The following is a 26,029-nucleotide window of genomic DNA, read 5'->3' as shown; positions in this document are numbered from 1 at the left end:
CTTGCTTTGTGGCTAAGAATTAATTGAATATATTGATACCACTCATACATCTGTGTCATTAGGATGAATCAGCAGTTAAAATAAAAATAAAATTAAAAAAATTATTATTTAATGTACAGTATATTTATATATACAGTGTGTGTGTACACACACACACACACACACACACACACACACACACGCACGTACGTATATAAAAATGTAAACATTTCTCAAATATATAAATATATATAAATAAAAATATATATTATATATATACATATATATAAAAACAAACATTTCTCAAATATCTAACCACTTCTTTAAAAATGAAAGTAAATAAATTTTAAAAAAAAATTAAAACCTAAAAATTAAACCTGAGTCACTGCCTACCACACATCATATCTATGGTTTATAAGCTTACCCGAGTTTTCAAGAGTTGATTTCTCATTCCCAATTTTATCCCCAGGACTTACTCCTTGTTTCTCTGGAATCTGTTTATCGACTTTTTCAACTATCTCACTGTTTCTCTTCGGAACGGGCAACCGACTGTTTGCTGGGGAGGACTCGTTATTCTCCTTCTGACGCTGCCCTGGTGTTTTGGCATGCAGAGCGTCTGTGTTGGTTGTTGTTTCTGTTTCAGTGACACTCTGCTCTTGGTCTTTTTCTTTCATGCTATTTGCCAGATTAATAATTGGCTTTACTACATTCTGGTCTGTAGTTTTTGTTGGAGATATGTCTCCTGGCGTTGCTTTGGTTGTAGTGACGCGTGGTGTTTCAGTGGTTCTGGGTAGTTTCTGCAGTTGGACGGTGACCTCTGACCCATCAGTCACTGATGATTTATCTGGTGACACTGGTGATTTCACATCCGATGGAGTTTTAACAGGGATTTTTGACTTTGAGCCTGACCTTGAGGGGCCACTGAGGTTTTGGTCTTTCACAGTGGTTACCATAGAAACGGTGTCCTGGTTGCTATCTTTCTTCTGTGATGGTTTCTCACCAGAAGTGTCCACTTCTCTATCAACCTTAACCTTTGCGGTCACATGTTTGTCCTTGCTGACAGGTACTGACAACTGGGCTTTTACTTCACCTGTTCTGATCTGCCTCTTTTCTGATGGGGGTTTAACCCCTTGTGCAGGGGGTGACTTTGCAGCAGCAGCATCAGATCCAGACATCCCAGAGTTTGCTTTGACTTTAATTATTTGATCAGGAGTGACTGTACCAGGGTCTGTTTTTCTATCTGCTGTTGGGACTGGTTCCAGGTTGACTCCCTTAACTCCCACATTACTTTTTTGGACGCTCTGCAGCCTGAGGGAGAGAGGAAGACCGATTGAGGAAGAGAAACAGTTAGAGAGCAAGAGCAAAAAATCTGACCACTACAACTCATAACAGTGACTGTACTTCTAAACATCACGCGATCTTGGGCCCAACCTTTACACCATGTGGTGGTCAGGATTTCCTCCCTAACGCCCAAACAATACAAATTCTGCACAGAAAAGAATTGTCTGCAGAGTCACAGAAATGGGTGACATGATGTTCAGTCTGCAGGAATATTAGACTGAAGTTATAAAGTCATGTGTAAAGCGACAATAACGATACCTCAAGATCCCAAAAAACAGTTTTTAAAAGAACCACTGATCTGTCGTCAGTGATAATGAACATCAGGTGCAGCTGGGCTCAGACACATTCCATTCAATCTGATTCAACTTAAGCAAAAAGGGACTATATACAACAATCTGCATCCTGGTGTCGTTTGATAACCCACACAGATACCAAAGCAGAGACAGCAGGGGGTTACATTCCAAACTAGTCAGTGCCTTGGTACACAATCCGTTAAACAGCTCATTATTTATTCTCACAGACTAAATAAAAACAAATTAAAATTTATCTTTTTGTCTTCACAGTTTTTATCCAATGCTAGGCTAACCATTTATTTATTTTAGTAATATATTAGGTGATGCACATTTACTTTATAAGATAAAGTATTCCTTAAATGTCAATCTTTGACCTTAATCTTATTACTTAGAATGCGGTAAGTACAGTCAGGGGTTGTAAGGACAATTTAGAGCCCTTTAAAGTAAAACATCAGTGGATTTGTTTGATTAGGTGTCCTACATATTAATATCTCAGTGCATGTTTACCCAGTATTGTTTTCCTTCAGAACAATGGATTATGGGAACTCAGAGCTCAGGTTGCATTCAGGCTCAGCTCTCTGAAGCTCCCCTGCTTCCATTTTTCAACAGGATCAAACGGAGGATGAAAGGGGACCACAAAGGGTTAACACACACAGGTACTCACCTCTTCACTTCTGTTGCGTCGGACGTCTGTTTCTCTGAACCTCGTCTGTTTTCTCCCGCTGGTTGTTCACCAGACTCGTCTGATTCGGAGCTCAGGTAAACCTTCCGGGCCAAAGCTTTGTGTTTGGAGGGCAGGTTGACCGTCTTACGCGTGACGTGGATTTCTTTCTCCTTGCGTTTCTCCTCTGAGTCTTCCTGTGCATTCTTGTCGGCACCGGTCCCTTCTGTTTGGAACGCCCCCGCAGGCGGCGCCAGGGTGGTGTCTGCTTCTGGAACGCTGCCACGGGGTGGCAGAGACGATGTGGGGCTCGGAACACTGAATGAGTCACCCTCAGGAATGACTTGGACAGGTACGGCCAGGTAGGGGGGCGAGTCTACCTTTAAGCCCTCCTCCCCTTCTTCCATTACAACCTTCTTTTTCTTCCCGTCCTCCTCCCCCAGGTATGTTTCCACCCAAATGGCTTTGTGGAGATGGCCAGGAGAATCCAGTTTGAGTACTTGCTCGTTCTGTGAGGGACTGGTTGCCACAGATTCCCCAAAAAACACCTGAGCCCCTTTGTTTCCCCCTGATATTCCATCTTTCTGCTGGGGGGTGTTCACGTGTGAGCCTGACGTTATTCCGTTTGGAGCAGTACTATTCTTAATCTCCTCTTTCACCAGTTTTTTCTTTGACACACCCCGGACAGAGGTGGAATCCGGTGTCTTTGTGCCCCCCGTTGCTTTGGAAGGTGTTACCAGTGTCGTTTGTTTGACAGCATCGCCCCCACTGCCCCCTCCTGCTTTCTGGATGCTCCCTCCCTCCAGACAAGCCTCCAGCTTCTTGCTCACTTCCTCCACCACCGACTTAGCAAATCCTGGTTCTGAGCCTCCTTTGGTCCCAGGATGAGCAAAAGTCAGAATGGTGGGGGTCACATTCCCGGAGTTATCGTCACTGCTGGGGTCGCTGACCTTGCACACGCGGACCTCCCTCACGCTGCTCCTCCCGCTGCTGTTGCTGTCGGCGAATGGGAGCTCTGTCTCAGACAGGGAGGTGTGGCTGGAGCTCTGGTCCTCATGGCGCTTTTCGTCTTTTCGAGACAGAGTTGGCGTCTTTTGTTCATCGTCGTGTTGAAACGTGGGTGAACGTGGAGATGAAGGGGATGTTGGGGAAACGGTGCCGATGGAGGCGATTGAAGGGTACCGCCCACTGCTCTTCTTCTTCTTGGAGCTGAAGAAATTGCTGATGCGGTTGAACATCCCCTTCTTCTCCTCCGAATTCTGAAAGAGGACAGAAGAGAAGCAAACAGGACAAATATTAATGTGATGGAATGATGTGATTTTCTTTGGTCTTTGCCAAAATAGACAAACCGTATGGCGATGCGATGTCTGAATACAAATTCTTCAGAGTATACAGAGTGGAGTTCATGGGCTGGATTCACTTATTTTTGACACCAGGTGAATTAACTTGGTTTATTGAAAAAGTACTAAAAAAGAGGAGTAGTATTAAGTATAAATTTCCTTTTCATACACTAATTCTTGTATAGTTTGCTGTCCATATTTATCTAGCAATGATAATAATAACAAATCAATTGTGATAATAAGAAATCAGTTTTAAATAGAACTTTCTATTTTCATTTCCAGGTTCAAAACACATTGAAATCAGATTGGGTTAACCTTTTTTAAGGAGAGTTCAGGATGTGTGAGTGAAGAGCCCAGTCCATCATGTAGACTACATGTGTCGAACTCAAGGCCCGGGGGCCAAATGTGGCCCTCCACATCATTTAATGTGGCCCGCAAGAGTATTAAAGGTCAGTGTAAAAATAAACAGGTCAAAAGTGTTCTTTGACAAAACTACATTTCCCACAATGCAGTAGTTCAGCCCATTTCAACTCTGACTAAACGTAGTGAACAAAGTTAATGTCCTAACTTGTGTCTGATGTTATTTTTCTTTATTGATTGATAGTTTGATCCTTGATTGATGGAGTTCTGTGGGTTTAATAACCTGACAAATGAAAAGGATTTATGTTAGAACAGAGAAACAAACAAACATGTTTTTTCTGTCTAACTGTAATGTTTGGAACTAGAATCAGTCAGAAATTCAGTTATTTAACATTAAGGAGTAGTTACATTTAGTTACATTACACTGAGTTACATTTAGTTACATTTATTAGTTACATTAAGGAGTAGTTACATTTAGTTACATTACACTGAGTTACATTTAGTTACATTTATTAGTTACATTAAGGAGTAGTTACATTTAGTTACATTACACTGAGTTACATTAAGTTACATTTATTAGTTACATTAAGGAGTAGTTACATTTAGTTACATTACACTGAGTTACATTTAGTTACATTTATTAGTTACATTAAGGAGTAGTTACATTTAGTTACATTACACTGAGTTACATTTAGTTACATTTATTAGTTACATTAAGGAGTAGTTACATTTAGTTACATTACACTGAGTTACATTTAGTTACATTTATTAGTTACATTAAGGAGTAGTTACATTTAGTTACATTACACTGAGTTACATTTAGTTACATTTATTAGTTACATTAAGGAGTAGTTACATTTAGTTACATTACACTGAGTTACATTTAGTTACATTTATTAGTTACATTAAGGAGTAGTTACATTTAGTTACATTACATTGGGTTACATTTAATTACATTTATTAGTTCCATCTGGCCCTTTGAGTGGTTCTACACTTTCATAATACTGTTGTTATTCTTCACACTCATGAACCTGTAACAGTACACGTCTGTACACCCATCACATCCCACAGGTACTGCATGTTAACAGAAATGACGACATCAAAAAGTCAAACCCCCCCGCCCCAGGACATCACTATATAAGAGTTTCATATGTGAATGAATTTGTATATTTAACTTTGTTTCAGTGACATTTCCATTTTGATGATTATAAGGATGAAAATATAAAGATTGCATGAGAGCTGCAATTGGATTTAATTCCAGAAAGTCCATACATACCAACAAACTGATAACCTAATAAAGGAGACAGAAATCAGTCCATTTAACTGGACAGACGCAACAGGACAGAGTCTATGGGAAAGAATCAGGCTTGAAAAGGAAAACTAATGACTAACCAGAGATAAACCTGCTGCTCAAAGGTCAAAGTAATCACTGCTGCTACCTGGACACGACTAATGGATACACACACGGCAGGACTGGGATCACGAGCCCAATAATCTCTCAAATTTTAGTGGGTTAGCACCAATCAGAGCGTGACACCACTTCCAAATGATTGTGTGGCGGCTCTGATCCATGGTATTTATTACCAGCAGAAACCCTCCATGACAACACCAAACAAGAACAAGTGAGAACCAAGAACAACAACCAGGACAGGAAGTGTAGAGAGAAATCGTTACCATGACGCCCGTCTGGAGTGTGAACACCTGAGTCCCACCTGTCCTCCTCCTTTGGCAGAAGCCACACAAACAACAGCTCAGCCCTTCCTGTGGGCAGACAAACGGTTCTGCCTGTTTTGACTCGTGAGTCAACAGTTCAGCGTCTCTGACCGGCTCTGACTCGAGGGCATCAGCTCCACAGCTCCAGCGTTAAAACCACAGAGGGACGGATCTCAGGGCACACACACATACAGAATCCAGATTCCAGTGAAAGGGCCCATCTGGGACGCCCCACCCTTCCTCATTCTGGAGCGGGGCAGATCGTCTCTTATCTGCCGGGCTTTTGTTTAAGTGTGCAGCAGCTATACATTAAAATGAGTCAGATGTGTGTGAAGCGTTCCTGTAGGTTTGACACGGTTCTCTGAAAGTTCAGTGTCAACATAGTAGGAATGTGATCCACAGAGGTTTGAGACGTTTTGGGCCAGTGTCGTCCAACTAATCTTAATTTCCCTGAACAAACAGCAGCTAAAGACAGTTTGTGGGTTTTCCAGTTCATGTCCAAACAGAACACACAAGCCTTCACTAGAGAACTGTTTTAGCTGTAAAATACAGTGATACTGCACCTCCAGCTCGTTTTGATCCATTCACAAATCCACCGTTCTGATGAAGAGGGTATTTAAAGCTAAAACCGATGCGGTATCCACGCCATCCCTCCACACACACGTCCTACCAGCGCGGCACTGGAGCGGCACCAGTGTTTACTCACAGCGATGAAGAAACGTCAGGTAGGTGGAGATAGAGGAACACATCAGTGTGAATCACACGCCGCTGCTGATGTTTGAACTCAGCAGCGGGTAACACTAAAGGAGCACGTCGGAGCACGCTAACGTCATCTACTGTCACACACTGGATGTTTCACAATCACACACACTAAAGACAACACGCTTCACCTCCTGAAGGGACATATGGCAGCGTGATGGAGCATCACTTTTCAGATATATGCTAATGACACGACTAATACAGGGAGCAGGTCTGACAGGTTTGAGTGTAATTCAGTTTGTTAAAGGGGAAGCTCACGTTTGAAAACACCAAATGGATTCAATGTGTCTTAAATCAGCTTGTGATCGCTCCTTTACGCGAGCGAGGGAATTATCACATGTTATTCTAACAGCAGCTGTCCTCCAGTCGCTGTCGCGTGTTCAGGAACATGAAACACCTACCGCTTCCTCCGTGTCATGTCACCACTATGGAAATATAAATCAGTTTGATCTGACAGCAACGCGGTGGAGGAGGACACGTTCAGGTTGTGTCCTCTGTGAAAGTACTGCTACTGCAAACTGAACAGCTACACCTAAATACACAAAAGAATAACTCATCACTTAGTGCTTTTTTAAGAAAAAGTATTAAAAGTGAAGTAGAATGCAGAAAAGCATTGAATCTAAATCATACAACTGGATTCATTTTGCTGATGCCTTTATAGCTCAGTCACCTGCAGCTGTACTTTGAGATATTTAAAAGATCTTGGTGAACATTACATAGTCATCACTTATGCTGTATTTGTAATATTATATTAAATAAATAAGGCTGTACTTGCTGATGTACTTCACTAATGTTTGCCTCTGAAATGCAACAGAGAACTGAAACGTTCTGTTTGTGAGTCAAGAGTTTCTTCACTATAAACTAACAAATGTCTTAGACGTACCTAAATAAAAGCACCTGTGTGGGAACAGACATGACAGCTAACGGGGACAAGAAGAAGAGAGGAAAAGACTAGAGCTCCTGACCAGAATGTAATAGAAAGTCTCAAAATCTTTTGAGATTTTAAATTTAAAATCATTTTAAATGTATTTTTTTAATTAAAATTTTTTGAGATTCTTAAATTTAAAATAATAAAAAAAATTTAAATTCAAAAACTTTTTTTTTTAACACTATTTTAAAGTTGTGTGGGATTTCTTTAGGAACGTGTGATGGTGGGTGTGGCTGCAGAAAGAATCACTCTGAACTCCCTTCTCTTTGATATAAGAATTGAAACTAGTTTGTATTGCCCCCCCCCACGCACACACACCTGGTACATATGGGAATGATCTTCCACCCACCTTAAAGTTAGGGCTGTGTGGCTGCGTCATGTCGAAGCTCATCATGGAGGTGGACTCATACTGAGGGTCCCAGTCCGACTCCGTCCTGAAGCTGCATTCTGTGTTAATGCTCATCTGGTCGAAGCTCCTGGAGGGGGGGGGGGGCAGGAAACAGGGGAACGGGGAGGGGGAGAGGATGTTATATCACCAGCTTTGTGTTCCTCCTCAAACACAGCGCCTGTTTGAATCAGGAGAGTGTTTACTGTGTGTAATAATGGAAACACACCTTGTTATGTTAGAACAAGTGAAATAAGTAGGAGGATCAGCGTAGAAACAAATTCAAAATGTTGCCTCTCGTTGTTGTTACTGCAGTGATCCTTCAGTCTCGTTGATTTGGATAAAGAAGACAGACAACCTGACTTCTGACAGACGGCTGTTTCTCCCCGGGGGCAAACCACAAACTGAACAATTAGAGTGTCAGTGAGGATTCTGGACCTCACGTCACTCCAGGGTTCATTCACCTCAAGAGCAGCTAAACCAGTCAAATACAACAGCAAAGCAGCTTACAACACACAACAATGACAGTAACAGAACCAACAATAATCACACCACACATTAATGATTAAAAACTTCAAGGCACACAAAACAGAACCATGTAAGACGTGTGTAATATCAAGGATAGAGTAGAGAGGAGAGTAGAACCTCACTGATCCCTTAAGGTTCCGTCAGGGAAATTAACTTCTCTGTCACACTCAAAAACACAGAAAAAGCACACAGAAAGCACCAGCACATAGAAACTAGTACCAACACCAAATAGAAAGAGCAATAAATGACCCACCAAGAATATACAACTAGAAAGGCATAAATAGGCACAGTAGTAAAGAGGCATAAATAAACAGGCCTAGATAGGCATGGGTAGAGGGAGGTGTCTGTAGTGTTTGTATTGTTTTTGGTGTATTGTGTGTGTCATCACTCAGCTCTCATGTGGACTCTTCATAAAAATAAAAATTAATAAAAGTAAAAATAAAGTAAAAGTAATATAAATAATAATATTAAATATGATATTATAATCTATAATAAATACTAATAAAAGTAAAAATAAAAATTAATAAAAGTCTGATCCAAATACTATAAATTAAAAGTACAGAAAACAGAAATAAGAAGAAAGGCTTTGTTAAAACTATTTGAATATGATTTTTCACACCAGTCAGCCAGCAGGTTTTTCCACAGCTGAACAGCCCCAACAGCAACAGCCTGGCCTTAAAAAAAGACCCAGGGCCCCCCCAGGGACTTGGGTGGTGCCTCCGGGGGGGGGGGGGGTGAACGTCACTCAAACACGGCATCTTCACAGAGCACTGAGGTCGACATGGTCGTTCTTCAAGAAACAAAGTTAGCATGACGAAGTGTCCCTGCCCCCCCACTGGGGGGCAGGGCAGGACTGGTTTCTGGTGAAGCCAGGCAGCAGACATGGATCACTACATTACTGTTCATGTATTCCTACGTTATTGTAAATATTCCGGTGGTAAATCGAAACTACACAATCTTGTGATCAGCTGATTGACTACTATTCACCAGCTCCTCACGTGTCCACACGACCTACTGAACTATGTTTGATCGCTTTATCCATCTATCTTGAGTTGTGTGAGCTTGCACAGCTCCTTAACAAGTGATTTCACAACTCCCATCCACGTATCCCTCGTCTACATACCAGTGAAGTGGTTTTTTTCATCAGCAGAAGGAGAACATTTACATTTTTGGAGCAAATCCAAATCCTGCACTGAAATGATCACAACAAACATGCCCCAAGCACAAAGATTCTGTTTCCGTTTGCATCTACAGTATACTGTGTTCATACTGTCTAATCTTTCAATCAGCAAAAACATCCTGCTTTTATCATCAATGTTGTTCACTCTTAATTTTCCGGTTTTTCCAGGATTTTATTTCCTACCCAAATGAATATTCAAAATATTCAACTGACATTCTACAAATTTGAAGGTATTTCAACTCTCTTCTTACTTTAAGAAAGAAAGTTTTCACTTGTCAAACTTTCCCAGCTCTGGACTCTCCCGTCATGTAGCCCCTCACAGACTTTTACATCTGTGTGTGTGTGTGTGTGTGTGTGTGTGTGTGTGTGTGTGTGTGTGTGTGTGTGTGTGTGTGTGGGCTGGAATGTTCATGGCTATTACTGTGGATGAATAAAATAACTGTGTGCTGCTGTTACAAGTTTAACAGATTGACATCAAAGATAACTGCGTTAAATGTATGTAATGCGTCTCAAAACCTGGTTTGGTTCAGACTTTCTGATCTGACAGACTGAGCTGAAGGTAGAAAGAATTGTGTGTGTAGTACTGGAATCAAATATTGTGCTGTTAATAATCCAGGCTAAAAGTAGAAGACAAGCAGAGAACTAATCTGTTCTGAGCTGCAGCCCTGTGGTGCACACCTTAACTTGAAAAAAGAGCAAAGCCTTCAACAGATTCTATACATTTTATGTCCAAAAAATCAGTGAGAAGCTGAATGTTTTTGGCAACAAAAATATGATTCACTGAATGTATTGCTAAGATCAAGAACCAGCAGAAAGCATTCACACATTCAAGGACAGCACACTTGAGATGATTCTGACCTCTGGCAAATGTTGGCTTTTACCAGTTTAGGCTTTTAGTTCAGTTATGAAAACAGTATAAAAAAAACTAAAAAATCTAATTCAGACCCCTTGTTTACTCGTAAATATAAAAAGGCACTCAAGAGCTCTATGTTCAATTTATTCCTCACAGAAGCAAATTTAGAAGCAACATTCAGAATCTCCACACAAGTCAAAGCTGGTAATTCACTTTGATCCACCATTCATGTCGGGACAATAGTGGGAGAGCTGTTTGACCCACAGGGTCAGGATGTCATGTCCAGTTGGTGGTGTGGAAAAACCACAAACAGGTCCAGTGTTGTTGGAAAGAAAGGCTATTATTGTGTATTGATCAGGGATTCCTGGAGGAACCAGCAGCCACAGGTGATCCATCACAGGAACACACAGGAGCCATTTCATCCTGACAAGCCGACAGGTCCAGGTTGATGAAGGAATCCTGCACTGCTGTCCTAAAAATAAGAATGTAGCAAGCCTTCAAACACACAAAAAGTGGGCTTTCTTCTGGTGGAACACCAGTGACAATTCAATTTAATAAAAGCTGGGTGAAATAACCTGAATCATCTACCTGAGCTATCATCAAACCAATGTCAGCCCACTAGGAGGAGATAAATGATACTTATACAACCTCACCAAAAAAGAAAAAAAGCCTGAGAACTCGACCCAGTCAAAGAAAAGTTGCAGGAGCAGTTGGATGGAATCAGTCCCCCCAGCAACTTGTCAAAGTGAAGGCAAAACCAGCTCTGACTTGTCTGAAGCTTCCCTCTGCTGCGTTACAGACAAAGATTCCTCTGTTCAACCTGCACCATCGCTTTTTAGATCTAATCCAGAAACTGTAGTTGTTGAATGTCTGTTATAACGCAGCAAATGACCTCAGTCTGGAATACCTCTGGGGTCATAGGTGAACTTCCTTTTAAACTTAGGAAGATGAGTTACTGGCTGCTTTTAGCTTTGTTGCTACCTTATCTAAATCTTTAAACAGTCATCGCAACAATAAGAATGCAGAACAAAGGTTGAAATGTGACGATGCAACATTCTCAATTCCAGTGCTTCCAGTGTGTGTTCAGCTTTAGTAAACAGCTGCAGAACACTAAGTAGCTTTGCATGTAATTATCTCTCCTATTATCATGTGGCTTTTAGACATTGCAAAATTTATTAACCTTGGTTTTCAGTAATAAAAGTAATATTGTAAAAGAATTAGAATACAACTTTTTGACAAACTGCTTTATGATCTCAAAACATGTTTAACTTGGTTACAGGAAATTAATTTTCTACTGGTTTTATTTTGCTACTTTCCAGTAAACCGCATGCAATTTGTCACATCATGCTACATAATCGTAATCGTTAAAGTGTAAATGAACACCAGATCTATCCACAGTAAAATCCACAGAAGAGTGTAAACATGCCATGCTGACACTGGTGTGATGTAAAAACACCAGTGCAGCTAAAACTGCTCATGTGCATTGGACGATGGCATCATAGAACTATGAAACCCCCTTCATTAACTAACACATAGCAGTGGCCAACATCGCCTAACGTTAACACAGGGCTTTAGTCCACTAAGCTAGACTAATATATGTTTAAACCTCCACGAACTTCAAGGACTGCACATTGTCTGTAAGCCAGAGATCAACAGCACACGTATACAACATGTTGATTCGAAGGGAAGGCTATCAACACAATCTCAACTGTTTCATTGTTCAGAAGTAGCCAGGCAAAAACAACAAGGTGATCTGAGCAAAGTTGGCAAACCTGCAGACCTGTGCAGAGCTCCTGGATAAAAACAAGGGATGGCAGGCATTCAGCTGACTCACCCTCTGCCGGGCATGTGAGGGGTATAATGAGTCACTTCAGCCTGTTGACGGAAGATATCTTACCCTAAAGTCCAGACCACACTGTTGTACATAATGGGAGCAAAGTGGGATGCATAGATCTGCCACTGCTTATTCCCACAGCAAATTGTCTAGCAGGAAATGAAAATTCAGCAGAGACTAACACTGTACAGTGTCTCAAATATTCTTTTCATGCTCAGACATGACAGCGGTTTGAGAGGGCATCTATTAAGAGAAAAGTTACATAGGATCTGCTAAATTGCTTATTGTATAATATAAATTTCTAATCATATAATATAAATAGGCTTAACACGATAACTCAAAAACTGACGTTGTTGTTATAGTGTGACTGAATGAGGGAGTGTCTGGAACACTGCAGGGCAGATTGTTTGCCAGATGCTGGGAGGGTTCGCAACAGCCAATAGGCTGCAGTCGCTCCAGTTCCACTTGGACCAGTAACTAGTATAAAGGCGTGCAATGGAAACAAAGCCAAAGTGTTTGTGAGAAGTGTCAAGTGTTTGAGAGGGCAGAAGGATGCATCTTTTAAAAATCCTGCCACACTATATTGTAATTGCAGGATGAAACTAAATACGTGTGCGCTTGACCCTGCAGAACGCACAGGACAATGAAAGAAATAAAATGGGTCGATCACAGCATTATTAGAGACACAAAGAGGGCATGCATTATTGACCCACAGTTCCAGCTCATTAATGTCATTTTTCAGTTATATAATACAATCTTTATGAATAAATGTTTTAAAAAGTCCAGAGTACAGTGGGGTACGTAATTTACATTGCCAGGACTAAAAATGAAGGTATAATATGACCAACATCCTGAAATTGTGTTCAGGTTCATGCAAGCATTAAGAGGATATAATTAAGGTTAAAAAAAAAAGGTTCAGATATCAGGTGTTTCTGATCTGTAGAGGGAAACAGGATTTGCTCCAAAAACAGAAACCCAATATAAGTATCAGCCTGCAGGCCAACACTAAAATAAACCCTTGAATGTTTGAACCATTTGATTTTCAGTTCATTCAGAACTGCGAAGATTTAATGTCAATTGATAATACTATGGAAAATAAACCAATTTAAATAGGTGAAATAAATCAAATGCATAGGGACGGAATTCAGTCAAAAAATGCTGCCAGATTCCAAATTCAGGTCACGTCAACATTTCGTTTGCTCTCTTCACTTGTCTTTAATGGCTGCATGTGTTTGAGAGTCTGCTGCAGATTTACAATGGGTGCTGTTTAAAGTGTTAACACAGGAATTAACACCAGGTCATTCCGACTGCTGCTCTGTGTGCAGCAGGCAAACACCACCAACACCATGTGTTCAGGAGGCAAACACCACCAACACCATGTGTTCAGGAGGCAAACACCACCAACACCATGTGTTCAGGAGGCAAACACCACCAACACCATGTGTTCAGGAGGCAAACACCGACTGACAAGAAACACACTGACAAAAAAACCAAACCAAACAACCCTGGCATTCATCTTTGCTTCAAACTACAAAACAAAAAGGAAAGTAACAGAAATTTTATGAACAATTAGTAGAAAATTGGTAAACTGATAGTGATGTCTGTGACTCTCACTTCTAACAATGACTCACACTGGTGTACCAAACCAGATGCTAAAAAACGCTGGCAGTACACGGTTGCTGGAGAGGAACTCTGCCAAACAGGAGTAACAACGAAGTAGACAACAATCCAGAGACCAGAGACCTCTGCCAAGTGAATTCACGCATCCCAATATGGCATGACCATACCTGCCCTAGTCTACCTCTGATCGGCTTGGTAAAACACTGATGTTTCTCTCATAGTAAGAAAAAGATGGTGTGGATGGTGGGTCCATACCAAACCAGAAACATCCCCCTCCCTGTGCTCTATAAGACTGGGATATTTTTCACGTCGCTGGGGTTGAGTAATTCGTCATGGTCTTGACCATTTGAATCTTATTTTTACTTTCACTGTCACAAGTGGAAGAATAGATACACCGTGTGATCTTGGATTCATGCAAGCCTCAAAATGTGATTACCTCTGTCTGTCCTTTTCCCAAATGTAACTGAAATCCACGGCTGCCACTAAAGGACTGCAGCCTCAATGCACTGGGGGGCCAAAGCTAAACTAAGGGCCTAGCTTTGGCCCCCCAGATTTTTGGCATCAAAAACCGGTTTTTGATGCCAAAACCGGTTACTTCCTGTTGCTAACAAGAGAACCTATCACTGTAATGTTTAACGGTTTAGCAAGAATTAGAGTGCGTACAACATCCTGCCTGCCACACCCCCATGACCACACTTTTTAAGGTACAGAAAACCCTAGTTAATTTTCATCGCACTCACATGTAAAATAAAACAAATAGTCATCGGCGAAACACAACAGTAAAAGTCCCATCTCGGATGAGTGTGTCTGTATTTCTGCCGGTACAACTCTGAACTCCGTACAAAAGCGTTCCATGTTGTCTTGGACATCTCTACATCACCACTACATTCATAACAAGCATTGATTGTTGCCACTAGGTGGTGCTACAACTACCAGTGAAATCATCAATAAGAAGAACTTAAGGCCAAGACCCTGACTTGACATGACACGACTGGGACAGCCTGGACAACTAATTAATAGTGGGATTTATTACATATTTCTCCTTCAACCACCACACTTCCATGGCTACACTGTCAAACAAAGAATATTCACAATAAGATAAAGTGTTATAATTTTCTAACCCAGTTAAATGTAGTCAACAGGATAGCAGGAGTATGTCAAACTAAAAAATGCCACCATTGCTAGAAATTAATTTTACCAAGTAGATGTCCTCAGATGGGGAGGCATGGTGGGGCAGTGGGTAGCGCTGTCACACCACAGCAAGCAGGTGCTTGGTTTGAGTCCCTTCTGTGTAAAATTAGCATGTTCTGCCCATGTCTGTGTGGGTTCTCCAGCTTCCTCCAAAAAACATGCAATTCAGGTGAATTGATTGGTTCTAATTTGTCCACAGGTGCAAATGTGAGCATCAACAACGCGGAGGGAACATGGATGGATGGATGGATGGATGGATGGATGGATGGATGGATGTCCTCAGAGGTGGGACTTCTACATATAATTTAATTAAGTTCTCTTTGACAATCGTCCTTTGAACACCTCAGGCTGTCAGTGAGATCTGACCTACCGGTACTTAATTACTTTTGTCAACTCTTACGTTTGTCACGTCAACCCGTCACTGTAGCATTCCTTCACATGATGCGGTGTCCATCTTCTTCTCGAAGGGTTTCTGACACAAAACATGTGGCGGCATTCTTTGGACTAAAAGCTGAACGTTTCAGCTGTGCTTTTTTCTTCCCTTCTCATGCAATCTGTCACTTAATGCAGTTCATTCCAATTTACTCATATTAGAGTGACAGAAATATACATCAGTGGTAGAGCACCTGCATCGCATGTGTGCTGCCTCGGGTTCCATCCCTACAGCCCTTCGGGGGAACCAACCAGTGTCAACTGTAGGTCAGTTACAAACCCAAATAAATGCAGAGGGTTGTGGCAAAAAAAAGGGCAATTAGCAAAAAAAAACCCATTGCCAAACAAATATGAGCTTTCATCTAAAATGTAAAAAAGGCAGTGAACCCCAATCTGACAAAAAAGGAAGCTTAGTGTGACAGAAATATATTATAAACACCCTGATGGACATTTTCGGTTCTGTCTGTTCCACATCCCGCATGCTCCACATCAAAAATACAATCAAATCTCAGTGAATTGTTCTGAAAAATCAACAGTCATATACACTGCCTGACCAAAAACGTTGCTACCTGAATTTACTAAGCAAATAGACAGGAACCTCCTATTGGATAGTTACTGCATGGGCAATCATCTTTCAGCTGGCAACAAGTTGATTAACCTCTACTGGTGCATTTCTTAACCAGGTTGAAAGACACATCCCACTGTCCTGGACAAGATGTTAGTCCGTCTGAGAAGAGTCAAACCACTGGAACGTATGCATCAAAACTGGAAGAAGAGTGGGGACCCACTACTACAAAGGAAGGAATATAGCTGGAGAAAAATCCTGATTGATTTTCATCAGTGATCAATAGGTTTGGTGAAATGAAAACATCATATATTGAAAGTAAGAGCATTTCCACACATACAATGGAAAGAGAACTTAAAAGATTGTGAATGAACAGCTAGGATGGATGGAAATTAAACTACCGCAGGAAATGCGTGCTGTAATCAAAGCTAAAGGTGGTCCAATGACATATTAGTGTGTGTGGCCTATTGATTTTCACCAGGCAGTGCATAAGACAGGGGTCGGCAAACCAAAATGTTCAAAGAGCCATACTGGAACAAAAAAACTAAAATCAAATCTGTCTGGAGACGCAAAACATTATAAGCCTTATATGAAGGCAACACAGGCTGTAAGTGTATGTTAGCTATATGAGCCTGCTATCAAAATGACTAAGTAGGCTACAAATACAAAAGGAGCATTCATGATTAAATGTTTATTTTCCCTGCAGTGCCTCCTGGAGACAATGACACCACGTGACGACTCTGTTGTACCATATTTGGTGCTTTACCTTTAACTTCCTTTACTATATTAATGTATTATGTTCTGTTGTGTTGATGAACTCGTTAAATCTGCTCCCAGTGGAGTGTGTGATGGTGATGGGGGGTGTCTCTGGACTCTTTCAGGGAGGGGTAGTGAGAGAGCCTTGCTGTACATCCCTGATGAATACAGTCAGCTAGAGCCCCAATGACAAACTAGTGTTTCTGCCCCTGGAGACTTTTATGGAGCATGTTGAGGTGACATGTCCACCATGAAGGGCAGTATTTCCAGACCCAGTACTTGGTCTCAGGTCTTTTCAGGTCTTTCCAGACCTGAACTACTCAGGAATGTTTTCACGTGTTCTAAACAAGCAACAAAGTGACACCAAACCTCCCCCTGGACAGCCGGCGGACTCTGTTGTGTAGAAGGAGCTCCAAATATTCGCCGTCAACTTCATCCAGCAATTCTCTGAACCTGACTGATTCAGTGTTTGAATGCTTTTGCAATTATCTTGTTTATTATCTCAATGACAAGGTCCATCACCTCCACACGCTCCAGTGGGGATGTTCGTGCACGCAGTACTTCCTGGTGCAAGACGCAGTGAAATGCAAGCAGGTTTCAATCCAACACTGTCTGTAGCCAAGTGACATTCTCATATTGGATTACCCCATCTGTAGCCACTGAAATCAGGTGGTTGGTGTTTGTTCCTTTGTCATTTTAACACTTGAGCACAACCTCACTGCTGTCATCCCCCTTGGTGCAGCCCATCAGAGTTTACACACCTGCACAACAGCGCTGTTTGTTCAACATCGACCACATCACATGACTCATCACCTTTAATTGAGTTTGCTGGAGTCGAATTAATGTCCTAATTTGCTGATTTGTGATTTTGCGTGTCCTCTCCTTCACTGTCTTTGTGGAGAGAAGCATGCCTTTTATTTTCTGTATTATCTCTGTTTTGTCTTTGAAGTCTGAAAATAGGTGCTCATATTTTAATGAATGAATCCTTCATGTAGTCACCATCTGTGAACGGGTGTCCATGTTTTTATTAACTCTTGGGTTGCAACACAACTATCAGCAGTAGTGTAGTTTGGAGATGTAATGTAATGTGTTGCAGGCTATGACACAAATCTTCATTGACAGAAACGTTGAAATGTAGACTTAATGCAGTCATATTCAGGAAAAAGTGTCACTAAAAACGAATGTTTTAAAAGTTGTGTTTGTAAAGACTTTTAGCTATGAGCAGAATATCTATTTTGTTTCTAGTCAATATTCCATCCATCCATCTATTTTCTATACCCACTTCTTCCAGCGCTGCTGTCGTAGGGTGCTGGAGCCTGTATTAGTTTTTCATTTTGTGATTTATCTCCAGGGAGCCTCTAGGGTGGCGCTGAAGAGCCGCATGCGGCTCCAGAGCCGCGGCTTGCCGACCTCTGGTATTAAACCAAAAAAAGAGTTTCTTGCATCCTTGAACAGCTTCCTGTTCCATGGCAGAAGAAGTAGCCTTACAATCAGCTCCCCTTTTCCACAGGTGCCACATTTCCCCAACGCTTTGAGTCATCCAGCTTAACACACTAACAAACAAATGGTGGTGATCACATGACAGTGAATTCTTACGGGCGAAGGTAATCTGCCAATCATGACACCTAATCACATGGAGCCAAACTATCTCAGATGAAGACATGAAATGAAATCTAATTGTGGACTGAACACTAACTCATGCTACTGGCTGATCTTATTCCTCAGACGCTCAGGTACCTCACTGAGAGCAAAAACAACCTTAAAGCTGACATAACACTCGCAGCCCGGTTAATTTATTTTTCTCTTTTTTTTTTTACGCGTATTATTCTTCTTGAGTTGAGCTTCAGACTGTTTTCAACAAGAAGATAAAAATGGAGGAGATTCCCTGCACTTCTGCTTCAATATGTCACCTTGTGTTTTTCCTCCAAGAACGCAAACACACAGCAACACCTCCAGTCTGACTTTGTCTGTCTTTTCTAGGAATTTGTTTTAGTTATTTGCTCAGAAAACACATTGCTGGGATATTTCAACTGAAGTTTTGCTTTTGTGAGCCTCATATGCGGAGGTCAGACTTTTCAACACTATCATACCCACATGGCACTGGCATTCTGCTGAAGAAAAGTTTGGTGATACCTCAGCTCCAAAAGTTGAACATTGAATGAAAAATGATGAATGTCTGTATTTCCCACTGGACGTACTCTTGGGGTGGGCAATTCAAGTCCAGCGTAGACCAAAAATCTGGAGAGTGAACTGGAAGCTGGAGAGGTGCCAGTTCACCTCTGGAGCACTACTGACGGGCCCTTGAGCAAGGCAACAACCCACCAATGCTCCTACGCGGCTGGCCTTCACTCCACTATTTCTCCATTAGTTGCATGTTCTAAAATGTACCTACAAAGAACCCTAATATATTTCACCCTGAACCACTGAAGAGCCTGATCAAAAAAACTGACAGCATAACACACAGCTAGTGAACACATGAAGCATGTAGAGGATCTGACTGTATTTGACAGCATGTCAGTCACTACAGAGACAAAAAGAATGGGAAAAAGGTAAATCATCCATTCTGTAACATGAGGTGCAGTAACACCTGCGCTAATTCAACTACCAGAAACCTACATCAGCAGGAAGTTCATGCAGAGTTTAACAGATACAGTTAGCAGAAAAAGTAAGCTGATGTTAGCCAAGACTAAATGATAACAGACAGCTTTAGACTTTAGCAGTTTCCCCGTAGGGGATTAATAAAGTGGACTTTTTCTTTCTTTCTTTAGAAACTATTTGATATAATTTGAGCCATTTTGTTCATCCATCCCTAAGATGCACAGGATTAGACAAAAAAAGTAAGATAATTATTTGCAATTTCTGTGAAGAGAAAAGCACCTCTCAACTTAAAAATCTGTTTCCAATACCTGGAAAAAGTCTGTCAACTTATAAGACATAGAACACATGTTATATCCAGATAAGTGGTTTTCTCTCCCAGCCAACGCAGACCTTCTTTAACACCACTGGCCTTCTACCGGTCTGACACAATCTGTTAAGGTCAGAAAACTCTACAGCACATGAAAGGGAAATATTCCACACACTATATATGGCAAACAAGTAGGAACAAATTTAAAAGGCCTTGTGTCATATAGAAGGCAGGAATAGTTATTTAAAGCCCATAAATGTTTGGTCTGTTGCACAAGTCATCACGAGCCAGAAGAGAGGTAAGTGAATCAGCCTCTTAACACCTGAATATTTGTTAAAGCTGCTCCACTTTAAATCTTTTGCTTTAGACGTGGATTCTTCAAATGACAAAAGTATTGGACAAAAAGAAGAGAACAGCTCAAATGACAGACTGGATCCCCCCCCCCAGGGAGAAATACTGATCAGAATATGACAGGACACATTCCATACATGTAAGAGCCAATGTTTATAAGAGCTTTCTCTACCAAAATGTAAGAATACATGTCAACCACTGTTTCTTCCAGTGAATATAGTCAGACGTAGTTTCCTCTCATAATACCCTGTGATCATCTTGTCTACAGGAAAATGGACGGACAGATGAAGGACAACCTTCAAACTTAGAGTCCCAAACATGAAGGTGTTGGTGATCAAGGCAATGCCAGCATTCTGTTGGGGTGAGTGGTTCACGGCCGTATAAACTTAAAGGTTTTTACCTTTCCAGATCTGTGATTCTGCTCTATTTGGGACCAAAAAGAAATCCAGTCTTGCCATAGTACACATCCTAAAGAGTCAGGTGACACTGTTTGTTCTGCATATAACCTTGGAACGACATTTGCAGATCTTGACATTGACTTGGGGTGAATTCCTGTCTTTCTGCAGTTCTGAGCTCACTTTGACAAAAAGCACGAAGAGCCCTGAGGTACAAGATGAATGGCTGATGCGTGTGGCGATCAAGTTTTTCATTTAGTTGATCTTTTAGGACATGTCATTACAACAGACGTCACCACTGGCATCTCGTTTGCAATATCAACAACATCAAAAAAAAGGGCTGACGGGTAGAAGCTGTTTGTGTCTTCACACGTCTACATCAGTTCTTTTAGTGAGTTCTTTTAGCTGTTTTGTGACTTTTAGTAGCTCCGATGTTACCCAGACCATGGTCACATTGACATTCTTCAAAGGAACAGCAAGTTTTATCGATATAAAGATGGTCAAAACAAGAAGCTGACCTTGCCAGTGGTCTTACAGTCTCTGTGCACAATGTTATGATCATATTATCCAATAACAATGAAGAGTTAACCAATATTTACATCCATTCTGTAAATTTGCAATATCAATTCTTTGCAGGGTTCCTAGACTCCTAACTTCCTTGTCCAAGTTGTTCTATAGTTTGACACCGGTAAAAGAAATAGAAAATGTTTTTAATCTAGTTCTTAATATTTTCTGTAAAAATCCCGTTTCCTCTCAAACAGTAGTTGGACTCACTATTCTGGAGTTGTGCTGGTGTATTTTGTATATTTTTTGGTAAACAGTTTGTTGAGTTCTTCAGGTCAACTGCAGCCCGTGGGTCTTAACTTGACCCTTAACAGACCTACAATCAAGCCTTACATGTGAGCTTCTACACACGGCGTCTTCCAGTACAGGTTCCTGTGTTCAATGCCTTGTTGGTCTGGAAGAAGTCCAAAACAATAAAAATGAAGGCTTCAATGGTGGCGCTGACAGAGATATGACAATAGATCATGGATCGTTGTGCCTCCAGGGAGTCAACCATGAGCACCACTCCTAGGTCTTCCCTATGTGGACGGGCACCACTTCAAGCTTTGACAATCATATTTTCATGGTGGTCATTGTAAAGCAACAGGGAACTGTTTCATTATGAAGACTCAACTATATAAACTATTTTTAAAAAAGGCCTTTCAGGAGAAGTTGTTATAACTGAAAAGAAACTCTAAACTCACATCCAGATCAGGGTGATCTTTTGGTATTCCACTGAGGCACAGATGTGTGTGATCACATGACCTCTGTCCAACTCTGGACCAATGAAAGGTCCAATGAAAAGTAACAATACAGATAAAGTGCACGCACGCACATGCACACACACACGCACACACACACACACACACACACACACACACACACACACACACAAACAAACAAACAACGAACAAACAAACAAACAAACAAACACACACACACACACACGCGCTCCAGGTTGGTGTATTTAACTTTCAACTACACTATGTTATTATGGGGTCCACCTACGACACTCAGTAGAGTCAGATCCTTCAGGAATCACTGGAATGGGACCACATAAATACAATCTTCATTTGAAGCTTCACACCCTCCCCCCCAGGGATTTTCTAAGAGTTAAGAAAAACATGAATCCACGGCTTTTCTGTGGGGTGTGACAGGTTTATCTAGTCTGCAAGACTACATTATGTTGAAGAACTGTAAAAGCACAACACAAGCTTCCACCAACAGGTGTTTCAAATACTTCTGCTAAAGCTATGGACTAAAAAGGAATATTTTTGGAGACCCCCTAAACCTTGCTGTAATAACACCTTGAAGACAGGCCCAAACACGTATCTTGACACAAGCAGCTCCTAATTGGCTGGTCAGATTCCAGTGTCACAGACGCCATTTGATCAACAGCAGTTTGTGGCAGTTCACCGCTGGACGAGTTTTACAGCCACGTGGTTCAAACATAAATTTGATTGGATCTGAGATCAATGTGACATACATTAGTCAAATTACACCAGGTGGAGACAGCTGCTGTGTGTAATGTGAACTCCCACCGAGTTCTGCTTCTTTATCCATATAAAGGTGTGTTCTGCAAATCAGCATTTAACATGACAGGTATGGTTGGAAAAACAATGCTGTTAACATTTTCTGTATAATGATCGAGAACATCCACTCAGAAACTGATCTGCACTCAGTTGTGGATCAGGCTTAAGACTGAAGTTACAAAAGTTATATAAATTTCTATATTCATTATTTATTTGAGTGATCCCTATAATGCAATGTTCTTGATAACAAGGTTAAGACTATTTACAGAAGGTCTTCCTTTCATAAATTTGAATGAACAATTACCATTTGTTGATTTTTCTTCATCAACATTACAGATACGGACCAATTTGACCTGAATGACATGAGGTGATGCACTGAGACCCGATCAAAATATCATACAACATTTTATTTGAAAAGTAAACTTTCATCACAGGTGAGCTGTGCCTGCTTTCGGTTTGCTGCTAGCTGAGGAATGTGTCCTGTTGGTGACTCACTGTATAGACTGTTTTGTAGCTTGTTTATTATTTGAAGCGTTCTTCCTCACGTCTGAGCAGTGGTTCCTTTAACTCACTGAGGAAGACGCTATCTGGGTTCAGCTCAACACACACACCAGTTCACACTAGGGTGCTGTGGGTACAGCCAGTCCCTGCTGACACCAGTATGAGCTCAGTTCATCAAATACAACCAAATATACCTCAACACCGCCAGGTACACTGCATCACCTTTAATACCATCTGTCTGCGTCTTGTCCAGAAGCACAATTAAGCGTGGATGTACCATTCACAGAACCGGGATTTATAACATACCTATGGTTCATTACCATACCCTACAACAACTACCTACATTGGAGGAAATTAAGGGTTTGGAGTTGATCACCAGTCAGGCTGCAGCAATTAGTTCACAAATCAATTCAGTGATCGACATCAGATGTATACTACAGTGTAGTACCTAAGAAAATGTACTTACATTGAATCACTGATATTTGTCAGAAATCACATTTGTTCTTAATCTCTCATTACTTCTAATTTGTATTTCATTGCTAAAAACCAAAGAACAAATCAAGGGTTCCCTCCAGAGCAAACAGCAGCAGTACGGGTGTCCATACCAGGAACACCTCCAGTCACAGTCTCCAATGATTGATCAGCTATCACCGGCTACAGGGATCAATGCATCTATCAGACACCGGTCCTGTATGCCATGTATCACACATTTCCTCCCACAGGAAATGGTGACTTCTTAGCACGCTAGCAAACAGAACTTTCTGGAAAAACAGCAGGACTTGAATGATAGCTGGTGCATAATCAGCTGAAGTGTCCAAACAAACGCAGCGACACAATGATCTTTCTTTACATCCCTGGATGTATCAGTGGGCACTGGGTCATGACAACTTCACATATGTGTGACATACGTGTCTCTAAGTGTACCCACTGTCAAATAAAACCCCTCACTGATAAACAGACGTCTCTTTGCGAGTCTGTACGCTCACAGTGGGACAGGACTCTGCCTCCCTCCCTCCTATAACAGCAGCACTGACACCTGGGTCAGACCCTTCTGTAACAACCCATCCTTTACTTTGCTTTGACAACACTGATGTGGATCTAAATACATTTTTGAAGAAAATTAAAGGCACTAGTGGAACTCTGGGGTCTAAATAAAGAAGTGGAACTTTCTCTGTCATCGGTTTGACCGCTTGAGGTTAACCAGTTTGTTCCTGCAGCTTTATTTTATCCAGGAAAGACTGACTCAGCTCGGTTATTCACTGCCTCACAGCTCCTGTCAGGAGGCTGCTGGTCGTACGCTGCTAGTAAGGGTCAAAGAGGTGGGGGGCAAATACCTTGCCAAAGGGCAGAGAAGCAGAATGGGGGTCAGTCTTTTGCTTCTCATTCACTACATAACTACCTGCTGAATGGACATTTAGAATTTCAACACTAACACTGTACCAAACGAAGCCACCCAACAGTGTAATGCTGTGACAGTCGTCCTGTCCCCCCCCCCCCAGTCGTCCTGTGCACCCCCTCAGTCGTCCTGTGCACCCCCTCAGTGTTCCACAGAGTCTGTCTGTTCTGACGCTCTCGGCAAACAGAGGTGATGCATGACTAAACTAGCTCAGCCATAACTCACTGACACAGTGGTTAGAGCCCGGGGGGAGCAGCCGCCCTGTCAGAGGTTTCTTCCCACCAGTGGGTTTCAAGGTGGGGTCCCAAGACAAGTGGATCTCAACCAGGTGTCCCGTGAGCCCCCGCTGCTCACCTGTACCACCCAGCACGCAGCATGCTGATTGGATCTGGTCTGCCTGAGACTCAAGAGTCAGTGCAAAGTCAATACAGAGTCAATACAGAGTCAGTAGAGTCAGTACAGAGTTAACACATAGTCAACACAGAATAAACAGAGTCAGTACAGATTCAATACAGTCAGTACAGAGTCAATACAGAGTCAATAGTCAATACAGAGTCAGTACAGAGTCAACACAGAATCAATAGTCAATAGAGTCAGTACAGAGTCAACACATAGTCAACACAGAATAGAGTCAGTACAGATTCAATAGAGTCAGTACAGAGTCAATACAGAATCAATACAGAGTCAATAGAGTCAGTACAGAGTAAGTACAGAGTCAGTACAGAGTCAACACAGAATAGTCAGTACAGATTCAATACCGTCAGTTCAGAGTCAATACAGAGTCAGTACTGAGTCAATACAGAGTCAAACCTCCCTGTGAAGACTTGTGTTTTCTTGTCACACCGGTACTAACACACAACCGGCCGGTGAGCTCAGCTCTACCGCCACCGGATCGGTCAGGTGAACTATTGATCGTCGGTCTTACCGGTGGCTGAAGCTGCCCGGTTCGTCCGCGTCAGGGAAGAACACGTCCACCCCCCTCTCCTCCACGCTCACTTTGGGCTTCTTCTTCTTCAGCTTGAACGACAGCCGCGATGACTTCTTGGACTTGGGGGACAGAGGTGCAGCATCCCGGGGCAGTGTGGCGAGGTCTGCGGGCGTGAGAGGACCGGGGCTCGCCGGCAGAGTCCCGGTCCCGTCCGCGGGGCTGGTCGGGGGTCCATCCCTGAGGGAGGCCGCCTGCTTGGCCTCCTTGTCGGGGGATTTCAGACCGAAAAGGCGCTTCACCTTCAGAGAGCCGGACTTACTCATGGTGTGGCGGCAGTGGAGCGGCGCTCCGGTGCGTCCGGTCCTCCTTCCAGCAGCGCAGCAATGATCCACGGGACTGATCCACGGGACGACCTGCAGAGCGGGTTGCTGCGCGAGCCGCGACGTGCCCACGACGGGCGCGCGCGCCGCCAGGTAAGACAAACAGGTAACAGAAAGGTGTTCCAACTTCCTGTGAGAGGCCAACCGCTCCACTTCCGGCTGTCACCGACACGGTAAAAATCAGCCTGTGTGTGTGTGTGTGTGTGTGTGTGTGTGTGTGTGTGTGTGTGTGTGTGTGTGTGTGTGTGTGTGTGTGTGTGTGTGTGTGTGTGTGTGTGTGTGTGTGTGTGTGTGTGTGTGTGTGTGTGTGTGTGTGTGTGTGTGTGTGTGTGTGTGTGTGTGTGTGGAGATGAAAACTATTTCATGAAGCTTTTCATATA

General features: G+C 42.1%; 1 protein-coding gene across 1 annotated transcript in view; it reads right to left on the bottom strand.

The window, feature by feature from the left end:
* crybg1a (crystallin beta-gamma domain containing 1a) overlaps positions 1 to 25,768 on the bottom strand; it is a 40,202-nt gene extending 14,434 nt beyond the window's left edge. Inside the window, exons 1-4 of the mRNA XM_068339180.1 lie at positions 25,267 to 25,768; positions 7,724 to 7,850; positions 2,278 to 3,533; positions 404 to 1,287 (exon numbers count right to left, since the gene is read on the bottom strand). Coding sequence (XP_068195281.1) covers positions 404 to 1,287; positions 2,278 to 3,533; positions 7,724 to 7,850; positions 25,267 to 25,592 — 2,593 coding nt within the window. The 5' untranslated portion in view covers positions 25,593 to 25,768. The remainder of the gene's footprint in view (positions 1 to 403; positions 1,288 to 2,277; positions 3,534 to 7,723; positions 7,851 to 25,266) is intronic.
* Positions 25,769 to 26,029: the final 261 nt, after the last annotated feature.

Source organism: Antennarius striatus, chromosome 17 (genome assembly GCF_040054535.1).
Source record: "Antennarius striatus isolate MH-2024 chromosome 17, ASM4005453v1, whole genome shotgun sequence".
Classification (NCBI taxonomy): Eukaryota; Metazoa; Chordata; class Actinopteri; order Lophiiformes; family Antennariidae; genus Antennarius; species Antennarius striatus.
The sequence above is the reverse complement of the archived record's forward strand: the minus strand, read 5'-3'. Positions and strand labels throughout refer to the sequence as shown.